At 38.5% G+C, this 24,407-nt stretch overlaps 2 protein-coding genes across 2 annotated transcripts in view; one reads left to right on the forward strand and one right to left on the reverse strand.

Moving 5' to 3' along the window:
• Mct1 (Monocarboxylate transporter 1) overlaps positions 1 to 24,407 on the forward strand; it is an 854,653-nt gene that overhangs the window by 267,902 nt on the left and 562,344 nt on the right. The gene's annotated exons all lie outside the window — the stretch shown is intronic.
• LOC137250868 (uncharacterized) overlaps positions 611 to 24,407 on the reverse strand; it is an 80,492-nt gene continuing 56,695 nt past the window's right edge. The window contains exons 3-6 of the mRNA XM_067784497.1: positions 21,948 to 22,108; positions 21,524 to 21,663; positions 16,944 to 18,252; positions 611 to 7,840 (exon numbers count right to left, since the gene is read on the reverse strand). Of these exons, the coding sequence (XP_067640598.1) occupies positions 6,504 to 7,840; positions 16,944 to 18,252; positions 21,524 to 21,663; positions 21,948 to 22,108 (2,947 nt within the window). The 3' untranslated portion in view covers positions 611 to 6,503. The remainder of the gene's footprint in view (positions 7,841 to 16,943; positions 18,253 to 21,523; positions 21,664 to 21,947; positions 22,109 to 24,407) is intronic.

Consider the following 24,407-nt stretch of genomic DNA (forward strand, 5'->3'; position numbering starts at 1 on the left):
TTGCCTTCAAGCTTGCATTTGAAGCTCTACAAATGTACGCCTTTCATACTCGCGTTTAATTGCTTTGACTCTTAAGAGAAAATTTTACGAAAATTTCGAATGTTATATAGTTGTGGTCACAAGCAATAATCGCCTAAGTCTTATCCTTTTTCATGGGACTTAGGCGTTTATTGCTTATGACTACAGTTATATTATATATATAGTTTTCTACGATTTTTTTGAAAACCCCGTTTTGCACCTTGTTTAAGCTGCTAGCCACCAGGAATAACGCCCGAAAGTTTTACCAAAAAATACGGCGACAGACGGAAGGTTTTAAGACCGGGACAAACTCCTGTAGGAACGAAAACGGCGACCTTGTAACTGATGTGCAGAGAGTGCTTAGACCAGGCATGCTTAACCAACGAAACGATATCATTTCGTTACGATAATCAACGTTAATAAACGAAACGAAGTCATTTCGTTTCGTTTATTAACTTTAAGATCGTCAAATTAACGTTATTTTGACGTTCTTAACGTTAATAAACGAAACGAAATGACTTCGTTTCGTTTATTAACGTTGATTATCGTAACGAAATGATATCGTTTCGTTGGTTAAGCATGCCTGGCTTAGACTATGGAGGGAATACTTCTCTGATCTCCTAAATAGAGGCAGCAATTCACCGCGCAGAGATGAAGAACCCGATCCCGCAATCGATGATGATGGAATATATGTCCCCCGCCCGATTATGACGAAGTTAGAATAGCAATAACCAGATTGAAAAACAACAAAGCCGTGGGCGCTGATGGATTGCCTGCGGGGCTATTCAAGTACGGCGGCGAGGAGTTGGTAAGGCGCATGCACCAACTTCTTAGCAAAAGTGCATGCCCGACGGTTGGAATCTAAGTGTTCTTTGCCCAGTCCACAAGAAGGGTGATACTGCAAAATGCTCCAACTATAGTGTAATCAGCCTTCTTAATATCGCATATAAGGTCCTTTCAAGTGTATTGTGCGAAAGATTGAAGCCCACCGTGAACCGGCTGATTGGACCTTATCAGTGCGGCTTCAGACCTGGTAAATCTACCATCGACCAGATTTTCACAATGCGCCAAATCTTGGAAAAAACCCGTGAAAAGAGAATCGACACACATCACCTCTTCTTCGACTTTAAAGCCGTCTTCGACAGCACGAAAAGGAGCTGCCTTTATGCCGCTATGTCTGAATTTGGTTTCCCCGCAAAACTTATACGGCTGTGCAAAATGAAGTTGAGCAACACCATCAGCTCAGTCAGAATTGGGAAGGACCTCTCCGAGCCGTTCGAAACTAAACGAGGTTTCAGACAGGGTGCCCCCTATCGTGCGATTTCTTTAATTTGATGCTGGAGAAAATTTTACTAGCTGCAGAACTTAACCGCACTGGAACAATATACTATAAAAGCGTGCAATTACTGGCATATGCTGACGACATTGATATCATCGGCCTAAACACCCGCGCTGTTAGTTCTGCTTACTCCAAACTGGAAAAAGAAGCGATAAAGATGGGTTTGATGGTGAATGAGGACAAAACTAAGTACCTGCTGTCATCGAGCAAAGAGTCAGCGCATACGCGTCTTGGCAACCACGCTACTGTTGGCAGCCACAATTTCGAAATAGTAAAAGACTTCGTTTATTTGGGAACCAGCATCAACACTAGCAACAACATCAGCACTGAAATCCAGCGAAGAATCAATCTTGCCAACAAATGCTACTTTGGACTAGGTAGACAATTGAAAAGTAAAGTCCTATCTCTGCGAACGAAAATCATACTCTACAAGTCACTTATCATACCCGTCCTGCTATATGGGGCAGAAGCATGGACCATGACAACAGCAGATGAAGCGGCTTTGGGAGTGTTCTAGAGAAAAGTTCTTCGAAAGATTTATGGACCTCTACGCGTTGGCGATGGCGAGTACCGAAGAAGATTTAATGATGAGCTGTACGAGCTATACGCAGGCATCAACATAGTCCAGCGAATTAAAACGCAACGGCTGTGCTGGATAGGCCATGTTATGCGAATGAAAGATGATGCGCCGGCCAAGAAAGTGTTTCTATCGGATCCCGCCTATGGAAGCAGAGGTAGAGGGGGCCCCCACTCCGTTGGAAGGACCAAGTGGAAAACGATTTAAACTCCCTTGGTGTGACCAATTGGCGCCGGTTGGCGGAGCGAAGGAGCGCATGGCCCGCCTTGTTGGACGGCCATAACCGTTTAGACGGTTAAGCGCCAATTAAGTAAGTAAGTAAGTAAGTAAGTTTTGCACCTAAGTAAATTTTATACCTACAAAGTACAAGTTAAAGATCTCTCATATTTCGCATTAATTTTTGACATATTTTTTCCTCCATGTAATTTAATAGCGTTTTCTTTTCTGGAATAAATTGTTGCCTAAGTAAATGGTAAAGCCTTAATAGAGTTAAGCGGGAGTCATTTGTGCCGTATGTCGTATCGCTGTAGTCGTATCCCTAACTCATGAATGCGCAATCTGGGTATTCATATTAACAGAGTATATATGGAACTTAAGAGCGAATTGAGAGTTTCACAGAGTTGCACTGCCACACCGCCATTTTATACAGGGTAAAAGTGTAAAGCTTTTGCGTTGCGAGCAAGCAACCATTTTTCACAAAAGAACGTAAACCCGGTAAAGGCGTTGCCTGTTTTATAGAATAGAACAACAAGAGAAGAAAACGCTATAAACGTTTTCCCACTATGTGTAGATAAAAATCTTAAACACTATAATTAAACTTTTTAAGGCTACAATTGATTGGGCTAGAAAATACATTTTTTAGATCATTCGTTGAAAACCAAATTAAAAGTTTTAGTTTTTGCGAAATTTTTCAGAATCTTAAAATATTTCAGAAAATTTTTTGGAGATTGACTTGCATAGTTTCTGATTACAACATTCACAGAAGTTTTTTTCTTAAAATATATCAAAAATAAAAACGAATTTAATATATGAAATTTAATTAAAATTTCCACTGCTATATTTCTGTTCACCACTGTACATTATTAAACAGTTTGTTGTACGTTTGTATTTAAGTATAAAGGTTCATACACATTATACGATGCAACATGTAGCTACAAAATATTATTTGCATGTATACTTATGGAGCCATGCACACCTAGCGACAGTCGCACGACACGGCACGACCAAGTTGACCAACTAGGCAAAAATGCCGCGAATATTTTGTCGGAACGTGTCGCTACATGTCGCGTCGTATAATTTGCATTAACCTTATATATATGAAAATATTTGTCGTCATCCAGTGAGTTTTACAGCCCCGGCTCACGCTTAATTCTCACGAGAATGCTCTGGCTCATTGAGAGACTCGAGAAGCAGATGTCGTGATATTTTCGCACACGTGAAATATGATAGGCAGGTGTCGCCGCTGTTTTTCATTTTACTCATATGGCGAAATGCTAAGCAGCGACATCTATTTTTGAAAAAGTTGGTTTATTAAAGGCAGCGTTGCCAAATTAAAGACAAGTAATTAACAAATTATCTGGCTCACAAATTGAACCAGACTTCTATCCGGATTTATCTGACCCAAATCGTTGTTGTTGCATTTACATGCAAAATTATTTATCTAGCTCAAGCTCTTTGCCAGCGGATGATAGCTATTATAACATTATCATTTTAGTATCTTTGTGTCGTCTTATTTCTAGGGTAACACGTGAGTTTGTGTGTATATGTATATATGTATGTTTGCATGTTATGTATTTGTATGTATGCATTAACTTAAATCTATACGATGTTACTCAACTAATTTGGCCTTAAGTATCTCTAACACATTTTTTTTTCAACTGCGTACTTCCTCTTCGTATATATCTTTTTTCAAATTTGTGCATTTTGTTCTTATGAAACTGTATTATATGTATAAAACTAGACCGAAATTTTATGTTTCCGCTAGGAAGGCGAAATGCATTTTATGACACGCTTTCCCTTTAAACATTCAAAATTAAAACATTCACAAAAAAAAAATACAATAAATTAACTTCTACTACCCTTTTATACATATTTTTATTAAGATGAACTTGTTTTATAAAAAAATCACACATTGTTTAATTAAAAATCAACCAATTATACACAACAAATTATACACAAACATATACGCACCATTTGAAAAGACGGGTACTGATGCGTATGCGTAACATTATTTTTATTGTTTAAAATAAAAGAGTTGCATAAATGCAAATATACAAGCGAAGCTAATATGAGTATCTTCTTTTTAACGACCCAGACAGACGATGTGGAATTCAAGTAACGTCCCACAAAAATTTTCTATAAACCCACGTGAATTCGGTAGTAGTCGCCTAAGTGCTCTCATCTCCATTTAACTTGCTCTACCCGCCGAACCTTCGTTGCTGCTCTTCACAAAGCTTATAAAAAATAAAAAATAAATGTAAGGCGCGATAACCTCCGAAGAGATCTAAGGCCGAGCTTCTCTTCCAATTTGCGTCGTGCTCCTCTTGATTTTTCCCTACAAATTGGCCGGACGGGACCTACATGTTTTATGCCGACTCCGAACGGCATCTGCAAGGCAGATGAGTTTTCACTGAGAGCTTTTCATGGCAGAAATACAATCGGAGCGCTTGCCGGACACTGCCGAGGGTCGACCCCGCTTAGAAAAATTTTCTTCTAATTGAAAAATCTTATTTCACAAAGCTTATAGCAGTGCGAATTAACAACATTTGTAGCGAGTAAAGCCTGTGCTCTACTATGGAGTCCTTGTTTGGTGTACAGCCCCACAAAAAGGAACCTACCTACAGTGATTAGCATTGAAGGAGCACTGAAAACAACACCACGGCTGCACTGTATGCACATTCTACCTTTAGAGCTGGTGGCGAAGAATATAGCGTTAATAACTACAGTACGGATCAGTGCCTCGGGGCAGCTCGAGCGCAACCCCATACGAACATAGTAATAAAGCGTCATCAATTACAGAACCAACAAACCACCAGATTTCCGTATCTACGCTTTAAAGTGTTTCTTAGAGCCACAAAAGAGGTGGATGATTGACGCAAGTGTGCACAAATGGCAGGCGCGGCGGTAGACGTGTGCACTAATGGTTCCAAAGAAGTAGGATCTGCGGTATACTGTGCTGATCCGAAAAAACAGATCCTACAAGTCACCAGATCACTGTAGCGTTTTCCAGGGGGAAGTAGTAGCCGTGACCAAAACAGTAGAAGCACGGGAACAAAATAGTTTAAACTGCAGCCGCGTCAACTTTTTATAATCACTGCCAAGCAGCAATTAAGGCAGTAATCTTGCATAGCACAACAAAATGTTTTGGACGGTAAGAAATCCCTGGAAAAAAGGGGGATAGGGATAATACATCTATATTGCGTTTCATATGGGAATAGATGGGAGTGAAAAAGCAAATAAGCTAATTTAAAAAGGCGTATATCACAAAACCTACTTTGTGGACTTCTCAATTAGATTGGTAAAGATTAAGAAAAGGTGAGAGTTGCACATGATCGTGTTGTAGTGTCGAAGATTATGTGTAAGTCTTATACATAACTTAAAACTGACAAAGTTACTCTTATCATTAAAAATAATGTACTGTAGGCTCATCTGACTGGAAACTAAAGTCTGGCGTCACATGCTTTTAAAATAGGCCTAGTCAGTGATAGCAGTTGTAGAAAGTGTGGGTTGTAGGTTATAGGAGGAAACAATCGAGCACGTTCTATGTTTGTGCCCAGCTAAATCTCCAGGCTAAATCTCCAGTTATAAGTTATAAGTTATAAGGAGTGATAAAGCTATTAGATCTAGTAGCGCTTATCAGATTTAAAAGTATCAAGTGGCATAGGTCTTAGAAAGCTCCTAGGTTTTGTCAAGAGTTAAGAGTTTTTTATAACATAGGTGCTAAGTTCTTGAAAGGGATTTTCAGGTTGTTCATTAAAGAAAACTTTAGTAAAATTTAGGACTTATTCAGTCTATATGATGTCCGCACGTACAGACCAGTTCAACCATACCCATCCTTAGACTTCGTGCACATTGCGTAAATATAAAAAAAAAACTTCGACTTAAATTCAAATTTCACATGCCATAGATCTTCCGCCCCCAATTAAAAAAACATATTTTCTGTGTTATCAAAGTAAAAAAATAAAGTTCACCCTAATATCTTTTTTTTCTGCTCTTTATAAAAAAAAATTAACTTTCTCTACTACTGAATTCACTTGCCAAGTTAATGTATACATTTTTTATTTTTAAATTTCACAATTTCGGTTTCATTCTCTCCCGGCTGCGCTCTTGGCGCTCTTCTCCCTACTTGGTATATGCACTCTTTGGTTTTAAATTTTTTTTTTTTTTTGTAATATTCATACCTACAAAATTTGTCTGGTTTATCTGTAACCTCGTATGAGCTTAAAGTTCGTCCTCTAATTCCTCCTTCTTCCCTTTTTAAAATTTATTTTTTACTTTGGATTCAACATTTTACTTTTCTTGTCCATTTTTGTGCCAACTATCGTCTACCGGCTACCGCATCTTTTTTACTTAACCTATAATCTTTTTAAAATAGCCTTCAGTTTCCGGTTTGGTCAGCACGCGGTGACGATTTGGCTTGTAGGGTGGACTCTCTGTTTCTTCATTCAAGAAATTTCGTGTCGGCGTCGGTGGTTCCAAAACTTTTTCATGATGTTTTGAGTGTTTTTCTTTGTTCTTTTCGTTGCGTGGCTGGCAAGTGCGATGTACGCGTGTAAGTTTCTTACCTTCGTCGTCCGTTGTGTGCGAACTTTGCTCTGTAGCATCTGTATTTGTTGCTTCTAGCATATCTGTGTCACTGTTGCAGACAGTTGTTGTTGTTACAATTGCATGTGTGGATGTGGTAGCAATAGCTTCGGCAGTGGCAAGAGCAGTTTTTGTTGTTATCAATGTGGCTAAGGTTGAAGTTGAAGATGGCGCGCCAGTCACTGTGGCTAAGCTGTCAGTTTTTGCTTTAGCTGTTGTTATGACTATTGGTGTTCGTGTTGTTGTTGTACTTGCTTTTTCCCTTTCTATCACTTTTGCTTCTTTATTCAACAGTATTTGTGTCGCATCAGCTTCTTTTATTTTTTGCAATTCATCCATCTGTGTTGTTTTTGTAGCGATTAGGTATGTTTCGTCTTCAACTGTGCTTTTTGTTGTCGTTATTGGAATTTCCGCTTTTGTTGTTACCTCAACAACCTCTTTTGTCTGTGGTTGACGATGTTCTACTGTTAGCTTCGCAATATCATCATCATCATCATCATGTGACATGTCGTCGATGTCAGCGGATTTCAGTGTGGTTTGCGGCGTACTTGTTGTTGTAGCAGTAGCTTTTGTTGTTTCTATTGCTGCTGTGGTAGATGTTGAATGCAGCTTATTAGCCACGGAAGCGGACGTTGCTATTTCAGCCGCTGTTGTTGTATGCTCATTTGCGTTAGGCACAATATCTTCAGAATATTCAATCTTCTCTGTCATTTTGTCGGTCGCAAGGGTTTGCGCTTTAATGTTTACTTGCTGGCCATTTAGTTGTTGTTTTTGCTGTTGATTTGTTCTCAAAGATGTGCTACTGCCAATTAACTTGGCATTGAGCTGTGCCTGCATTTTTTGATGATGCTCTTGTTGTTGTTTTTGCTGTTCTGGGGCTGAGGTTCTATCATCAGTTGCTTTCTTTGTCAACTCATCGTCAGTTGTTGTTGTTGCTGCTTCTGTTGATTTTATAACCGTTATTGTGGTTGCAACTGTTCTTATGGTCGACGTTTTAATATCGGTTTCATCGCTTTTGTCACTTGCCATGTGAGCGCGTGTTGTTGTAGCAGCAGTAGAATAGTTGGCTGTCATGCTGTAGATGGGATTATCACTCGGCTTACCTAGAACAAGGAAAAAATAACAAATACAAGCGATTAAGTAAATGTTTTAGTAGTTTAAGTTTTTTAAAACAAATGCAGGTGCGGTTTATGGGGGCTTATAATATAGCCGTAGAGATTGACGGCAGACATAGTTCCAGTGTCGTGGATGTGAGCACTCTAAAAGGTCCTAATATAGACTCGGACCTTTACCTTGTCTCAACTAAGATACGTACACTCCTCTGTGCAGCAAAGAAAGAACGAGCAATGGCACATATAAAGTTTTCCCTCGAAAAGCTGCTCAGGAAGCAGACAGCTGCTCATCACTCCACTTGGCTCTCACACCTGCTCACCGAAGGCAATCTTCGACTGCACAATGTGACCGAGCAGTGGGAGCATATTTCTCTCTCATTTCTTACCGCTCGCGTGAGGGCAAGTAGCTTCAGATGCTGGCTCATCGAAACAATGTCCGAAAATTAAGGTTTCAAGGCCGGGCAGATTCCCGCAGCAACGATAATGGTGACCTAGTAATTGCAGTATGGAGTGTGCTTAAGTTGTGGAGGGAACACTTCTCCTCATTGCTTGCTAGCTAGGGAGAAGACGAACCCGATCGCCAATTATGGAAAACACCTTCCGGAACCAATAATGTTTTTGAATCTGGTTTGATTTTAGGAGCCTGTTACTAATTTGTTAGCGATAATTTTTCGAAAGCTGTTAATTATTTGGAATAATATGTAACCTGGAATCATGAAACGACCCTATTGTGGGAAAACAAGTTTTCGAGAAAAACGCGTTTAAAGTTTTTGTTTAGCTTGACTCTGTATAGCGGCTAGCCGTTGTGAACGAATTTTGTAATTAATATTTAATTAACTTCCCGATAAGCTACAAGATTGAAACTTGGAATATAGTTCAGAACCCTATGACAATGCAATAATAAGAAAAAAAATCCGATAGGTGGCGCATGGATGGAAATATTTAAAAAAAATGTGGTCGATTTGGCTTTAAATGTGAAAAAGCTAAGAAAGGTAGAAAATTGCGGTTTGTTCCATTGGAAAGAGCGTTAAATTTCCTATAAGAATCACTCAAAATGTGAAGAACGGTATTTTCGCACAATAGCGTCGTTTCATGATTCCAGGTCACATATACTTTTTGGAACTGATTACTTCGCTGGAACCGGTACATTTTGGAACGGATTAAACCTCATTGTTTTTAGGAATGGTTTCTATGTTTGAACTAGTACCTTTATGAAGTTGACAGTTTTCTTGAGTTCGGTTTCTTTTTTGGAACTAAGTTGTTTTTAGAGCCGGTTACTTATTTAAGTCATTTTTATACTCAGTTGAGCAGAGCTCACAGAGTATATTAAGTTTGATTGGATAACGGTTGGTTGTACATATATAAAGGAATCGAGATAGATATAGACTTCCATATATCAAAATAATCAGGATCGAAAAAAAATTTGATTGAGCCATGTCCGTCCGTCCGTCCGTCCGTTAACACGATAACTTGAGTAAATTTTGAGGTATCTTGATGAAATTTGGTGTGTAGGTTCCTGAGCACTCATCTCAGATCGCTATTTAAAATGAACGATATCGGACCATAACCACGCCCACTTTTTCGATATCGAAAATTTCGAAAAACCGAAAAAGTGCGATAATTCATTACAAAAGACCGATACAGCGACGAAACTTGGTAGATGAGTTGAACTTATGACGCAGAATAGAAAATTAGTAAAATTTTGGAGAATGGGCGTACTTTTAAAAGAAGGTAATTTAAAAATTTTGCAAGCTGTAATTTGGCAGTCGTTGAAGATATCATTATGAAATTTGGCAGGAACGTTACTCCTATTACTATATGTACGCTTAATAAAAATTAGCAAAATCGGAGGAGGACCACGCCCACTTTAAAAAAAATTTTTTTTTAAAGTAAAATTTTAACAAAAAATTTAATATCTTTACAGTATATAAGTAAATTATGTCAACATTCAACTCCAGTAATGATATGGTGCAACAAAATACAAAAATAAAAGAAAATTTCAAAATGGGCGTGGCTCCGCCCTTTTTCCTTTAATTTGTCTAGGATACTTTTAACGCCATAAGTCGAACAAAAATTAACCAATCCTTTTGAAATTTGGTGGGGGCATAGATTTTATGACGTTAACTGTTTTTTGTGAAAATGGGCGAAATCGGTTGATGCCACGCCCAGTTTTTATACACAGTCGTCCGTCTGTCCGTCCGCATGGCCGTTAACACGATAACTTGAGCCAAAATCGACATATCTTTAATGAACTTAGTTCACGTGCTTACTTGAACTCACTTTATCTTGGTATGAAAAATGAACGAAATCCGACTATGACATGTTAAGGTAATTGGATTGTTTTATTGGCGCGAAATATAACTTTAGAAAAAACTTTATAAAATGATTGTGACACCTACCATATTAAGTAGAAGAAAACGAAAAAGTTCTGCAGGGCGAAATAAAAAACACTTAAAATCTTGGCAGGTATTACATATATAAATAAATTAGCGGTATCCAGCAGATGATGTTCTGGGTCACCCTGGTCCACATTTTGGTCGATATCTGGAAAACGCCTTCACATATACAACTACCACCACTCCCTTTTAAAACTCTCATTAATACCTTTAATTTGATACCAATATTGTGCAAACAAATTCTAGAGTCGCCCCTGGTCCACCTTCATAGCGGTATCTGGAAAAGGCGTCCACCTATAGAACTAAGGCCCACTCCCATTTAAAAATACGCATTAACACCTTTCATTTGATACCCATATCGTGCAAACTAAATCTAGAGTCACCCCTGGTCCACCTTTATTGCGATACCTCGAAAAGGCGTCCACCTATAGAACTAAGGCCCACTCCCTTTTAAAATACTCATTAACTCCTTTGGTTTGATACCCGTATTGCACAAACGAATTCTAGAGTTACCCCTGGCCCACCTTTATGGCGATATCTCGAAACGGCGTCCACTTATAGAACTAAGGTCCACTCCCTTTTAAAATACTCATTAACACCTTTCATTTGATACCCATATTGTGCAAACAAATTCTAGGGTCACCCCTGGACCACCTCTATGGCGATATCTCGAAACGGCGTCCACCTCTGGAACTAAGGATTACTCCCTTTTAAAATGCTCACTAACACCTTTCTTTTGATACCCATATTGTACAAACAAATTCTAGGGTCGCCCCTGGTCCACCTTTGTGGCGATATCTCGAAAAGGCGACCACCTATACAACAACCACCACTCCCTTTTAAAACCCTCATTAATACCTTTAATTTGATACCCATATCGTACAAACGCATTCTAGAGTCAACCCTGATCCACCTTTATGGCTATATCCCTAAATGGGGTCCACCTTAGAACTATGGCCCACTTCCTCATAAAATACTCTTTAATGCCTTTCATTTGATACACATGTCATACAAGCACATTCCAGGGTTTCCCTCGGTTCATTTTCCTACATGGTTATTTTCCCTTATGCTGTCACCATAGCTCTCAACTGAGTATGTAATGTTCGGTTACACCCGAACTTAACCTTTCTTACTTGTTCATTTTAGGAACCAGTTACATTTTTATACTCAGTTGAGCAGAGCTCACAGAGTATATTAAGTTTGATTGGATAACGGTTGGTTGTACATATATAAAGGAATCGAGATAGATATAGACTTCCATATATCAAAATAATCAGGATCGAAAAAAAATTTGATTGAGCCATGTCCGTCCGTCCGTCCGTCCGTCCGTCCGTCCGTTAACACGATAACTTGGGTAAATTTTGAGGTATCTTGATGAATGGCATGTAGGTTCCTGAGCACTCATCTCAGATCGCTATTTAAAATGAACGATATCGGACTATAACCACGCCCACTTTTTCGATATCGAAAATTTCGAAAAACCGAAAAAGTGCGATAATTCATTACAAAAGACAGATAAAGCGACGAAACTTGGTAGATGGATTGACGCTATGCCACAGAATAGAAAACTAGTAAGATTTTGGACAATGGGCGTGGCACCGCCCACTTTTACAAGAAGATAATTTAAAAGTTTTGCAAGCTGTAATTTGGCAGTCGTTGAAGATATCATGATGAAATTTGGCAGGAACGTTACTACTATTACTATATATGTGCTAAATAAAAATTAGCAAAATTGGATGAAGAACACGCCCACTTTTTAAAAAAAAAATTTTTTTAATTCAAATTTTAACAAAAAATTTAATATCTTTACTGTATATAAGTAAATTAAGTCAAAATTCAACTCCAGTAATGATATGATGCAACAAAATACAAAAATAAAAGAAATTTTCAAAATGGGCGCGGCTCCGCCCATTTTCATTTAGTTTGTCTAGAATACTTTTATTGCCATAAGTCGAACAAAAATTTACCAATCCTTCTCAAATTTGGTAGGGGCATAGATTCTATGACGTTAACTGTTCTCTGTGAAAATCGGTGGAAGCCACGCCCAGTTTTTATACACAGTCCACCGTCTGTCCCTCCGCTCGGCCGTTAACACAATAACTTGAGCAAAATCCGATATATATTTACTAAACTAAGCCCACTTACTTATCTGAACTCACTTTATCTTGGTATAAAAAATGGCCGAAATCCGACCATAACCACGCCCACTTTATCGATATCGAAAATTACGAAAAATGAAAAAATGCCATAATTCTATACCAAATACGAAAAAAGGGATGAAACATGGTAACTGGATTGGTTTATTGACGCAAAATATAACTTTGGAAAAAACTTTGTAAAATGGGTGTGACACCTACCATATTAAGTAGAAGAAAATGAAAAAGTTCTACAAGGCGAAATCAACAGCCCTTGGAATCTTGGCAGGAATACTGTTAGTGGTATTGCATATACAAATAAATTAGCAGTACCCGACAGATGATTTTCTGGATCACCTGGTCCACATTTTGGTCGATATCGCGAGAACGCCTTCACATATATATCTAAGGGCCACTCGCTTTTAAAACCCTCATTAATACCTTTAATTTGATATCCATATCGTACAAACATTCTAGAGTCACACCTGGCCCACCCTAATGGCGATATCGCGAAAAGGCGTCCACATATAGACCTAATTCCCACTCCCTCTTAAAATGCTCAGTAACACCTTTCGTTTGATACCCATATCGTACAAACATTCTAGAGTCACCCTTGGTCCACCTTTATGGCGATATCTCGAAAAGGCGTCCACCTATAGAACTATGGATTACTCCCTTTTAAAATACTCATTACCACCTTTCATTTGATACCCATATCGTACAAACACATTCTAGAGTCACCCTGGCCCACCCTAATGGCGATATCTCGAAAAGGCGTCCACCTATAAACCTAATGCCCACTCCCTCTTAAAATGCTCAGTAACACCTTTCGTTTGATACCCATATCGTACAAACATTCTAGAGTCACCCCTGGCCCACCCTAATGGCGATATCTCGAAAGGGCGTCCACCTATAGACCTAATGCCTACTCTCTCTTAAAATGCTCAGTAACACCTTTCATTTGATACCCATATCGTACAAACATTCTAGAGTCACCCTTGGCCCACCCTAATGGCGATATCTCGAAAAGGCGTCCACCTATAGACCTACTGCCCACTCCCTCTTAAAATGCTCAGTAACACCTTTCGTTTGATACCCATATCGTACAAACATTCTAGAGTCACCCCTGGCCCACCCTAATGGCGATATCTCGAAAGGGCGTCCACCTATAGACCTAATGTCCACTCCCTCTTAAAATGCTCAGGAACACCTTTCGTTTGATACCCATATCGTACAAACATTCTAGAATCACCCTTGGCCCACCCTAATTGCGATATCTCGAAAAGGCGTCCACCTATAGACCTAATGCCCACTCCCTCTTAAAATGCTCAGTAACACCGTTCGTTTGATACCCATATCGTACAAACATTCTAGAGTCACCCTTGGCCCACCCTAATGGCGACATTTCGAAAAGGCGTCCACCTATAGACCTAATGCCCACTCCCTCTTAAAATGCTCAGTAACACTTTTCGTTTGATACCCATATCGTACAAACATTGTAGAGTAACCCCTGGCCCACCCTAATGGCGATATCTCGAAAAGGCGTCCACCTATCGACCTAATTCCCACTCCCTCTTAAAATGCTCAGTAACACCTTTCGTTTGATACCCATATCGTACAAACATTCTAGAGTCACCCCTGGCCCACCCTAATGGCGATATCTCGAAAGGGCGTCCACCTATAGACCTAATTCCCACTCCCTCTTAAAATGCTCAGTAACACCTTTCGTTTGATACCCATATCGTACAAACACATTCTAGAGTCACCCCTGGTCCACCTTAATGGGGACATCTCGAAAAGGCGTCCACCTATAGACCTAATTCCCACTCCCTCTTAAAATGCTCAGTAACACCTTTCGTTTGATACCCATATCGTACAAACATTCTAGAGTCACCCCTGGCCCACCCTAATGGCGATATCCCTAAATGGCGTCCATCCATAGAACTATGGCCTACTCTCTCTTAAAATACTCTTTAATACCTTTCATTTAATACACATGTCATACAACCACATTCCAGGGTTACCCCAGGTTCATTTTCCTTATTTTGTCTCCATAGCTCTCAACTGAGTATGTAATGTTCGGTAACACCCGAACTTAGCCTTCCTTACTTGTTTAGTTAATATTTTGGTAATGGTAACATTTTTGAAAGCGATTAATTCTTTATAACCGCTTTAATTCTGAAAGCAGTTACTCTTTTTGGTTACTCTTTGAAATCATTATTTTTTTCCAAATCTTACTTTTTTAAAACGCTTACTTTTTTGTCAATCGTTATATTTTTGAAACCGGTAATATTTTGGAAAAAGGGAAATTGTGGAAAATATTACGTTTTTGGGAAAGCTGTTCCTATTTTAAAAAGGTTACTGTTTTGGATACGGCTACTTTTTTAAGAAAGGTTACATATTTGAAAACTTTTACTTTTTTTAAAGAGGTTACTTTTTGAAAAGGTGAATTTTGTGAAAAAGTTCATTTTTATGAATAAGGTTACTTTTATGTAAAGCCTAGTTGTTTGAAAAAGGTTATTTCTTTTAAAAATTACTTTATTGAAAGAGGTAGCTTTTTTGAAAAAGGTAATTTTTTTGGAAATGTTACTTTTTTGAAAATGGTCACTTCTTTGAAAAAGGAAACTGTTTTGAAAAATGGTTACTTATTTGAAAAAACTTACTTTTTTGAAAAAAGGTTACTTATTTGAAAACTTTAAAAAGGTGATTTTTGAAAAAGTTTCCTTTTATGAAAAGGTTACTTCTTTGAAAAAGGCTACTTCTTTGAAAAGAATTACTTTGAAAAAAATATTTCTTTGAAAAAGGTTACTTTTGTGAAAAAGGTTTCCTTTTATGAAAAGGTTACTTCTTTGAAAAAGCTCACCTCTTTGAAAAAGGCTACTTCTTTGAAAAAGATTACTTCTTTGAAAAAGGTTAATTTTGGGAAAAAGGTTTCCTTTGTGAAAAAGTTTCCTTTTATGAAAAGGTTACTTCTTTGAAAAAGGTCACCTCTTTGAAAAAGGCTACTTCTTTGAAAAAGATTACTTCTTTGAGAAAAAAATATTTCTTGGAAAAAGGTTTCCTTTGTGAAAAAGTTTTCCTTTGTGAAAAAGGTTTCCTTTTTGAAAAAGACTACTTCGGCAAAAAGGCTACTTTTATGATAATTTTTTGTTATTTATTTTTTTTTTTATATTTTTGAAAAATTATATTTTTTTAAAAAAGGTCCTTTTTTGCAAAAGTTTACTTTTTTGAAAAACTTTAATTTTGAAAAAAATTTTTGAAATAGGCAACTTTTGCAAAAAAATAAATATAAGGCGCGATAACCTCCGAAGAGATTTTAGGCCCAGCTTCTCTTCCAATTTGCGTCGTGCTCCTTTTAGTTTTTCCTATAAATTGGCGGGACGGGACCTACTTGTTTTGTGCCGACTCCGAACGGCATCTGCAATGCAGTTGAGTTTTCACTGAGAGCTTTTCATGGCAGAAATACACTCGTAGTGCTTGCCAAACACTGTCGAGGGATGACCCCCCGTAGAAGAATTTTCTTCTAATTGAAAACCCTTGTTTCTAAAATTTTGATGATGCTTTTCTCGGGGCGTGAACCCAGTATCTTCGGTGTGGTAGGCGGAGCACGCTACCATCACACCACGGGGGTCGTCAACCGGTTATTGGTTTTAAAAACGTATTTTGTGAAGTGGATTCTTTTTTTTAAAATGGGTTAATTTTGCTAAACTTTTCTGCTAACAGTTATTTTTTGAAAATGGTAGTTTTTTGGAAACTACTTTGTTTTTTGAAAACGCTTGCTTTTTGCAAACTACTTTCTTTTTGAAATCGCTTGCTTTTTGAAAACGCTTGCTTTTTGAAAAGGCTTTCGGACAGGCTCACTGCCTCCTGAAAATACCCTTAACTGATAGTTACGTCGTTATCGTCAGAAAGGTTACTTTTATAAAAAAGGTTACTTTAATGTGCAGGGTTAGTTTCTTGAAAAGGGTGACTTTTTGGAAGAATATTACTTTTTTGAAAGAGGTTACTTGTTTGAAATAGGAGCCAATTTATAACAAATTTCTTCAGGCTTAACTTTTCAGTTTTAATATTCGAACTGAAACCATTCCCAAAAACGTTTTCGCAAAAATTCGGGAAAATTTGGCGAAAGTTTTTATTTAGATATTTCTGAGATTTTTTGAGCATTCAGTTTTGTTCTAATAAAGCAGAAGTTATAGGTCTCTAAAAATTATCGTTGATTTTTTAAAATATTTTTTTTTTTCCGAAGGGTGTATCAGATTTTCTTTCAAATAAAAAAAATTGTTATATGCTCTTTGCATCGAAGAAAATATAAAACGTACTTCCGAAAAAAAGAATTATCAAAAATAGGTACCAAAACAAATATTTAAGATTAAAGTTACATAAAGTTGTATCGGCAATTTGGCACCTAGTTCTTATACCTTTTTCTTATCAGTGTCCAAACAAAATAAGTAAGTTCACTTTTTGGCGGACTTGTCTGAACTATACAGTTTGGTCGAATTATTACTCATCATGAAGATATATGTAAAAGAATTGTAAAAATAATTTATTCGCTATCAAACTCACCTGCTTTTGTTTGAATATCTTCATGTCTATGGTGAGTCATATCATGTGCAGCAGTGCTATGGTGCTCAGTGTCGGCATATTCACTGTGTTTCAATGGTGGTATATAATGTGATTTGACTAATAGCATTGGTGGTATAAAATGTGAATTATCTACCGACTCTTTTACGTGTGTATGCTGTAGTTCCTGCATATTAGCGGCATGTTGTTGTTGTGGATGCATAGGATGGCTAATGGCAAAAGGTGCCTCAGTGGCAGAAGTTGTGGAGTCAATCACAATCGATTTTTGTGTTGCATGAGGAGCAATGGTGTTGCTTAGTTGTACCGAAGACGTAGAGGAAGACATATGATCTTCTGACTCTGTGGCATGCGCAGGCGCTGCGCTTGTAGATGGCGTTATGGTGGTAATGAACTGTGCATGATGAGCTGCCCGAATTTTTTGAGTATCGTCTTCAAATTTTGCAGTAGATGTCAATAACACTGGTAGAACAGTGGTTGCAGATGTAGTGGTTGTTGTTGTAGCCTTAGCGGTTGTTGTGGGCACTGTTGTGATACTGGTTGTTGTCGTCACAGGCGTTGTAGTTGTCTCGCCAATTATTTTATGCTGCATATCCTCTTTCAAGTTATGCATCTGCTTTTCACTCCGTTTTTCCATTGCTTCCTCCAGCAATTTTTCTGTAATGGGCGCCATTGTTTTTAGATCATTCGGTAGCACTCTCTTTATATGTGGCAGCGGTTCCATTATCTCATTTGATACTTCACCATCTTCGGGACCCACATGTACTAACATTTCTGGCTCACCACTTTGCTGCGGCTGATCGCCCAACATCATATCTTCCAATGCCACCAACTGTTGTTGTTTCTTTGGCTTGGGAGTTGGCGGTGGTAATTCAATTATTTCTTCATATTTTACTTCTCTATTCTTCTTTTGATAATTTCCACCATTCGCGACAATCACTTTCTTTGCAGCTTTCTTTATTGGTTTTGGTATCTCGCCTGGTATATGATAACCGCTCATAGCCAATGATGGCTCATCAGCTTGCATTAGTTCATCCACATTGAATTGTTCAATTAGTCGCTGCACAGTATTTTCTTCAGTTGGCATCTGCTCAGCGGGGTCACTATTGCTTTCTGAGCCGTAGGATGTTTCGCCTAATGGTAAAAGTTCAATATTATTGTTTTCGTTGTTGTCGGTGCGTATGCTGTTAATAATCTGAAGTGACTTGAAGTGTGAATTGGTGATGTCGTTGATGCGCTGCGCTTCGAGTCGCTCGCGTGGGCAAATGAGCTCGCGAAGTGCACGATCACGATCCTGGTAAGGGAGAAAAAAGAAAGGGAGAGAAACAGAAAATAAGATAAAGAAATTGAAAAGAATTTAAGTTTTTTATTTTGTGAATAGTGACTGGAAACGACTGCCATTTTACGGCTTTGGGGTCTTAAAGAACCAAAATGATAACTAGAAACGGACTAAATTGATCAGCGGAATGATATAGAAATACCTGAATAGCTTTGCAGAAAGGCCGAGCTCGGCAGCTAAAGGTAAAGCTAGTATTATTTACCTCTAAGATGAAATGCCCAAATTGTAACTTAACTTCTCCTTATCACATGGAGCTAAGTTTTTGGATAGTGTAAGGTTGTCTGAGGTAAGCGCTTACAACATGAATTTAAAAGGTAGTTGGTGGAAGGAATTCTGCTAGGTGCAATCAAAGCGGCGATTGGATCATGCCATACATAGGCTATGGATGTGATATGCTATGGGTCAAAGGTTGATATCTTCATCAAGAAAATGGGTGCCTTTAGACCTACAAGAGATATGGCTCTGAACTATTTCGCGTGCTAACCAGAATGCAGGAAGCAGCTTTTGTGGTGCAGATTCGAAAAATATTCCAATACCTCCTTTAACCCCCAGCACAGGTTTAACGAGTCAAAAGGTGGAAGAGACTGGAGGCCTGAGGGATTCAAGATTTATAGCTTCACAGCTTGCTCAACGCAGTTGACAACCTTACCTAAGCCAAAATGAATGTAACGTACACACGCTCATGCCAAATCTTCACCTGCTAAATAAACAGGATTCGCCGCGAGTAGTTAGGGTTGACAAGATACGATTTTCAGTCAATCTTATTCACATCAGTCCTGCTGCGGGTATTGTGTGTTGCATGGATTGAAATTAAACACAAAACCTTTCTGCAGAAAATTAACTCACTTTTAAGGAAAGGCAGTTGTAGAAGACTTCCGAAACAAAAGAGCACATTGAGTAAGAAACGACACACCAACTGACAAACACAGCCTCAAAGTTTAAAGCTAAAGTTGGGAATCCACTTGCATAGGCGATCTGAACATCTGTGAGTAATCTTTCACCGCTTTAAGTTCGGTATGTGCATAAGTTGATGGAATATTAAAGCTAATAACTAGGACTTGATATTCGAGGTAAAAGCTCTAAATTCTATTCAGTGAAGGCGACGCAGATGTTATGAAACTCACTCCGCGGTCTCATCGTAGTAAAAAAAGGATTGGGTTGACATTTATCCCGATAAAAGTCGTTTGTTTGTAGGATGGAAGGTGCCAAACATCGCTGGTGGTCAAAAAGCAAATTAATACCTCTTTTTGCTAGGTCCCTGGGCACAGGGAGTTTGAATGCAGCCGATTTGGAGATGGGATGGCACGAAAACATTACGAAAGTGACATAAGCAAGGCCGACAGCTCCGTTTGACTACCGCTGGGTTGACTAGCTGGGATGATTACGAGACCTTAAGTTTCTTTTAGCCATGTTGACATGGAAAAGGAGTTAGCTTCTATTTTAACCTTACGAGACCTTAAGTTCCTTACAGCCATGTTGACATAGAAAAGGAATTAACTTCCTTTTCCCCATTGGTGACGCATACCACCAACCTCCCTCTGTAGAAGCTGTGTGAATGAAGAAGAGGAGCTGACAGGCACACGACTTCTCGAAAGTCTGGCAGAGGTAGGGATGGCAGATATTTTAAACTTTAATAAAAAAGCAAGGAGTTCGTTGACGACTATACAGATGTAATCGGATTGGACGAATGTATCGCAACCCGGCGCTCATAACAATATTGTACCCCAGTGGAAGTGCATGCATTTTAGGATGGAAAACAACCACCGAAAATTCCCGTTGTACGATCTACTGAATGACGTAGTTCTAGAATATTGAGGGACGTAGAATGGCTTGGATAGAGTACATTCCTGTCATTTGTATGGAGTGGTATTTCCGAGATCACTCAAGTAATTCATACATCAGAGTACAGTTAGGAGGAATAATTAAACAACACCTTATAATGTACGAGCTTAAAGGGCAGCCTGACTCCACAAATACTTCTGTTCTATATCTATTAACTTCTGCTAGTGAGCTTATTGGAATGGCTCACTACGTACATATGTATATTAAATTTTCCTCCATCTTGCGCTTAACTTAAGAGTGCTAACTGTTATCATAATTACAGCCTTCCTTCTAAATTTCTTTAGTTTCAACTTTGTCCGAATCTTACCGAAGGTCTTATCACACCATTCTCTACTTCGTACTGAGCATAGAAAAGCAGTCTTAGAGGCTAAAGCAGCGCGGTTTTATACTACATGCACTCTTAATCTAGAAGAAAGAGCTAAGAAAGCTTTAGTTGCCTCTATGCCATTAGCAAATAGTGCGTTCTCTGGCTAACAGTAGTATTACCTGACGTATTGCGTACCATTTTTCTTTTTGCTTTTACGAATACCAAACTTTGCACCGAATAAAAGCGAAAAGATTTCGTCATGTCATGCGAATGAAGTAAGACGCTCCGGTGAAGAAAATATTTCAACAGAGAAAAGGAAAGACCTTCACTTAGTTGTGAAAGGCAGGTTGAGGAAGGCTTAACTACCCTTGATGCTCCCAATTTGCGTCAGCTATCGTGAACAAAGGACAGCTCGCGGCAATAAATGATGATAAATGAACTTTGCCCATTTGTGCTGTGATCTCCTTTGTGGACAAAACATGTTTTGATATCGGTACATAATAAAAACTTTGACAACTCTCAATTGGATCGAGCCTCATATCGGGATCTGACCTGTTTGTCAGTAGGGAATTTGAAATCCTGCTGCTTTATTACAGTCTTGACCCGGGAAGTTTGGTTTCGAGTCAGCACATCAAGCGCTGGGCCGACACTACTCCTTGCCCAATAAAGCATTTTTTTCTGCCAATTGTTGATGCCGAGCGCTCACCTACACTACTTAAATTCATTAAGCACATTTTTCTATCATAACTGAAGCGTTAACGTGGTGGCGGCCTACGATATTTTATGCGGCATTGCTAAATATTTGGATGACCGTAGTTTTGTTAACTATAGATAGGGATGATGACGAGGTGGACAAATGAAGTACCTCAAGAACTTCCAACAATAAAGGCAGCTGTGAACCAGGGGAAAACGCCTTGCTCAGAATGGAGTCGCATTCACAGTTATCCGATCGATGTTTGCTTTATCCACAATAGTATTGTTGTTTGACAATTACGATATTAAAAACGTTATTTTCTGCGTAAACACTAACCAGTCATACTTAGCCTAGATAAAACGAAAACCCGCATTTTCACTTACCTGCTTTCCTTTGCATGACTGCTTTAACAAACCCTCCTCTGCACAATTGCGTATCAACTCAATACTCGCCGTATCAGCCATATACTGCAGCGTTAGATTAGGCATATCCTTTAGTATGCAAGAATCAGCCCAAGCAGGCACTAAATGAAGCAAATGAAAAAAAAGTAGAAAACAAGTCAAGCTAAATGAATAAGACAAGCCAATTCTAAATAACCGTGAAAAGTAGAACATTGCAATATGACGCATTTTCATTTACAAGTATGCGATCTGAATCCAAATAGGCTGAAACAACAGCACAATCCACATACAAGCAAACCTACTTTCAAGTACTACCACCACTTACATGTGGCATTGTGTTGCGAATAGCATAGCCATCACCACATGACATTACACTGCACACACTGCGCGCACACAAAACACTTACCCAGCATTTCGCAGAGGAATGATGCGGTCTCGGGGCCACCACAACGCAATGCATGCCAACGGTAATCGCGTATGGGATCGATGACGGCACAAAGTGGTGCATCCATTAGAGGCAGCGATTCAGCCCAGTAGCCAGTGTCGGTGACCAATGGACGGGAATTGCTAAAAAAGAGTAAATGGAGAGAAAATAGAGAAATGCGACAGGATTAGGTGCATACATTTATACGAAAGATTATAGAATTGTACGCGTAAAAGTTTGAAGATATCTGTGTTTAAATGGTTCGGTTTGCTATTAAAAAGCCCATAAATTTCAGTCTACTTTTAGGCGGACAGCACGCATTGAAATCTCACAGCAGCCCAGAAGCATCAGCAGCAGCATTTAGAAAATGCAATGTTTTTAGGTGAATTTAGCGCATTTCATTCGACGGTAATAATAGTTGGGGCATGAACTGTTCGAACACATACAAAAGCACACACACAAGCATAAGAATTATGCATATACCCAGTTAACATGAATTTGATGTCGTGTGCACTCCGAGTTGAAACTGTGAAAATACTTTAGTAACTATTGAGACTCGTTACGAATTAGAGGCAGTAAAATACAATCAGTCCTATTTTGTTTTGTTGATTTTCCGACAGGGTGGATAAATTATGTATATTGGAAAGATTTTCCGTCATCCCTTGTCAAATTTGGTTTCGAGACAAATCGGTTTCGGCGTTGTGCCATCATCAGTGTCCATTTTCGTTTTGATCTGTTATTGTCGTTTGTTCTGTATTTATAGTTCGTAGGTACATGAGCAGGTATTGTCAAAATTGATGCTTGTATATATTTAGTTATGTGTATGTGCTGTGTGTTCATTCAGAACTGAGGGTAGTTTTTATTGATCGATTTGTAGTGGCTGACTGGGGCAGGTAAAATTCCGTTATTTTAGGCGTTTGACCTTCTTTGTGGGTTTGTTGTTTTGGTGCGTTAATTGTTTTGTGTTTATTTGGTGTTGTGTGTTTGTCTGTTGTACCTGTGTGATTACTTTGTTTCTTGTAAACAAGTTTTAAAGGCTCGAATATTGTGTCAGAAATTGTGTTTGTCTGTTCGTGTATTATTCCCGTCGAATGTTTTCTCTTTGTAGATTTCCATGTTTTCGAGTACGTTGAGATGTCCCCGTTTACTTGTATGTAAAGAACCCTAACTGTTTTATTGATTTTTGCTGGGAACATTCATTTTCGACCATGTGATTCGCGACGTTTGACTCTGGTATAATGTTTGGATTCCGTGTTTTTTTGTTGTAATCTCTAATGTGTTCTCTGAATCGAGTTCTTATTTGCCGTCCTGTTTGGCCAATGTAACTATGTTGGTATCCGCATATAAGCTTGTATACGCCGTGGCTGCTAAACGGATCCTCTGAGTTAGTGTTAGTTCTTAGTTTTCGCCCTAGATTGTAGATGTTTTGAACGCTGTGTTAATGTTGTATATTTTAAAGAAGTTTGCCAACTTATATGTTGCTTTTCCAGTATATGTTATAGTCATCCAGGTGTTATTATTTTCTTTTTCATTATTTCTTTTTGTTTCTCTATGCGTCCTTCTGAGCTTATCTACTAGTGCTTTTTTATATCCGTTGTTTGCAGTAATGTTCAAGCTATCTCTTATATGCCTCTTGTGTAAGAGGTGTTCTTTCAAGTCTATGTACCAAATGACTTAACGCTGCATTTTTATGCTGTTGGCGGTGATTATGTATTGTGAGGTATTATGTATTATTGTGGCCGTTGGCTTTCTATATGTGTCATTGTTAAATCTTTTAGCAACTTTATCAATATCTATCGTGAGGTCTAGTTGATTCCTCCGTCTTTTTCGGTTTCCATTGTAAATTTTATATTTCCCTGCTGCTTATTGAGGTACTCCAGTACAAGCTCTTCGTTATTAGTAGTTAAAACGCATATTATGTCATCCACGTATCTAGCATAAAATGACACACCTAATTTGGACTTCAACTCCTGCATGAACTTTTCTTCCAGATTTTGCATGAAAACTTCCATACGAATGGCTGATGTGGGGCTTCCCATTCCAGGACCGTTTGTTTGTCTATATATTTTATTGTTGAATTGAAAATAGTTTTGACGTAAAATGGTTCTTAGCTTATTTCTGATTTGCATACTTTTCACTTTTTTCTAAAGTATCCGACGGTGGTATTGATGAGTATAAATCTTTTATGTCAAAAGATACCAATTTGCTGTTCTTTGTTTGCTCTACACTCTCAAGTTTCTCTATTAGTTCTGTTTTGTTAGCTATTGCATATTCGTTCCTTCACTCCACAGTATCTTTCAATATTATTTTTAAATATTTGAACAGTTTGTAAAATGGTGCCGATTTAAAATTAATAATGGGCCTCATTGGCGTGTCTGACTTGTGGATTTTTGGTAGCGCAATCAGTGGAGGAGCCAACGGGTTCATGTGGACCAATCTATG

The sequence above is a fragment of the Eurosta solidaginis genome, chromosome 4 (assembly GCF_040869045.1).
Source record: "Eurosta solidaginis isolate ZX-2024a chromosome 4, ASM4086904v1, whole genome shotgun sequence".
In the NCBI taxonomy this organism is placed as follows: Eukaryota; Metazoa; Arthropoda; class Insecta; order Diptera; family Tephritidae; genus Eurosta; species Eurosta solidaginis.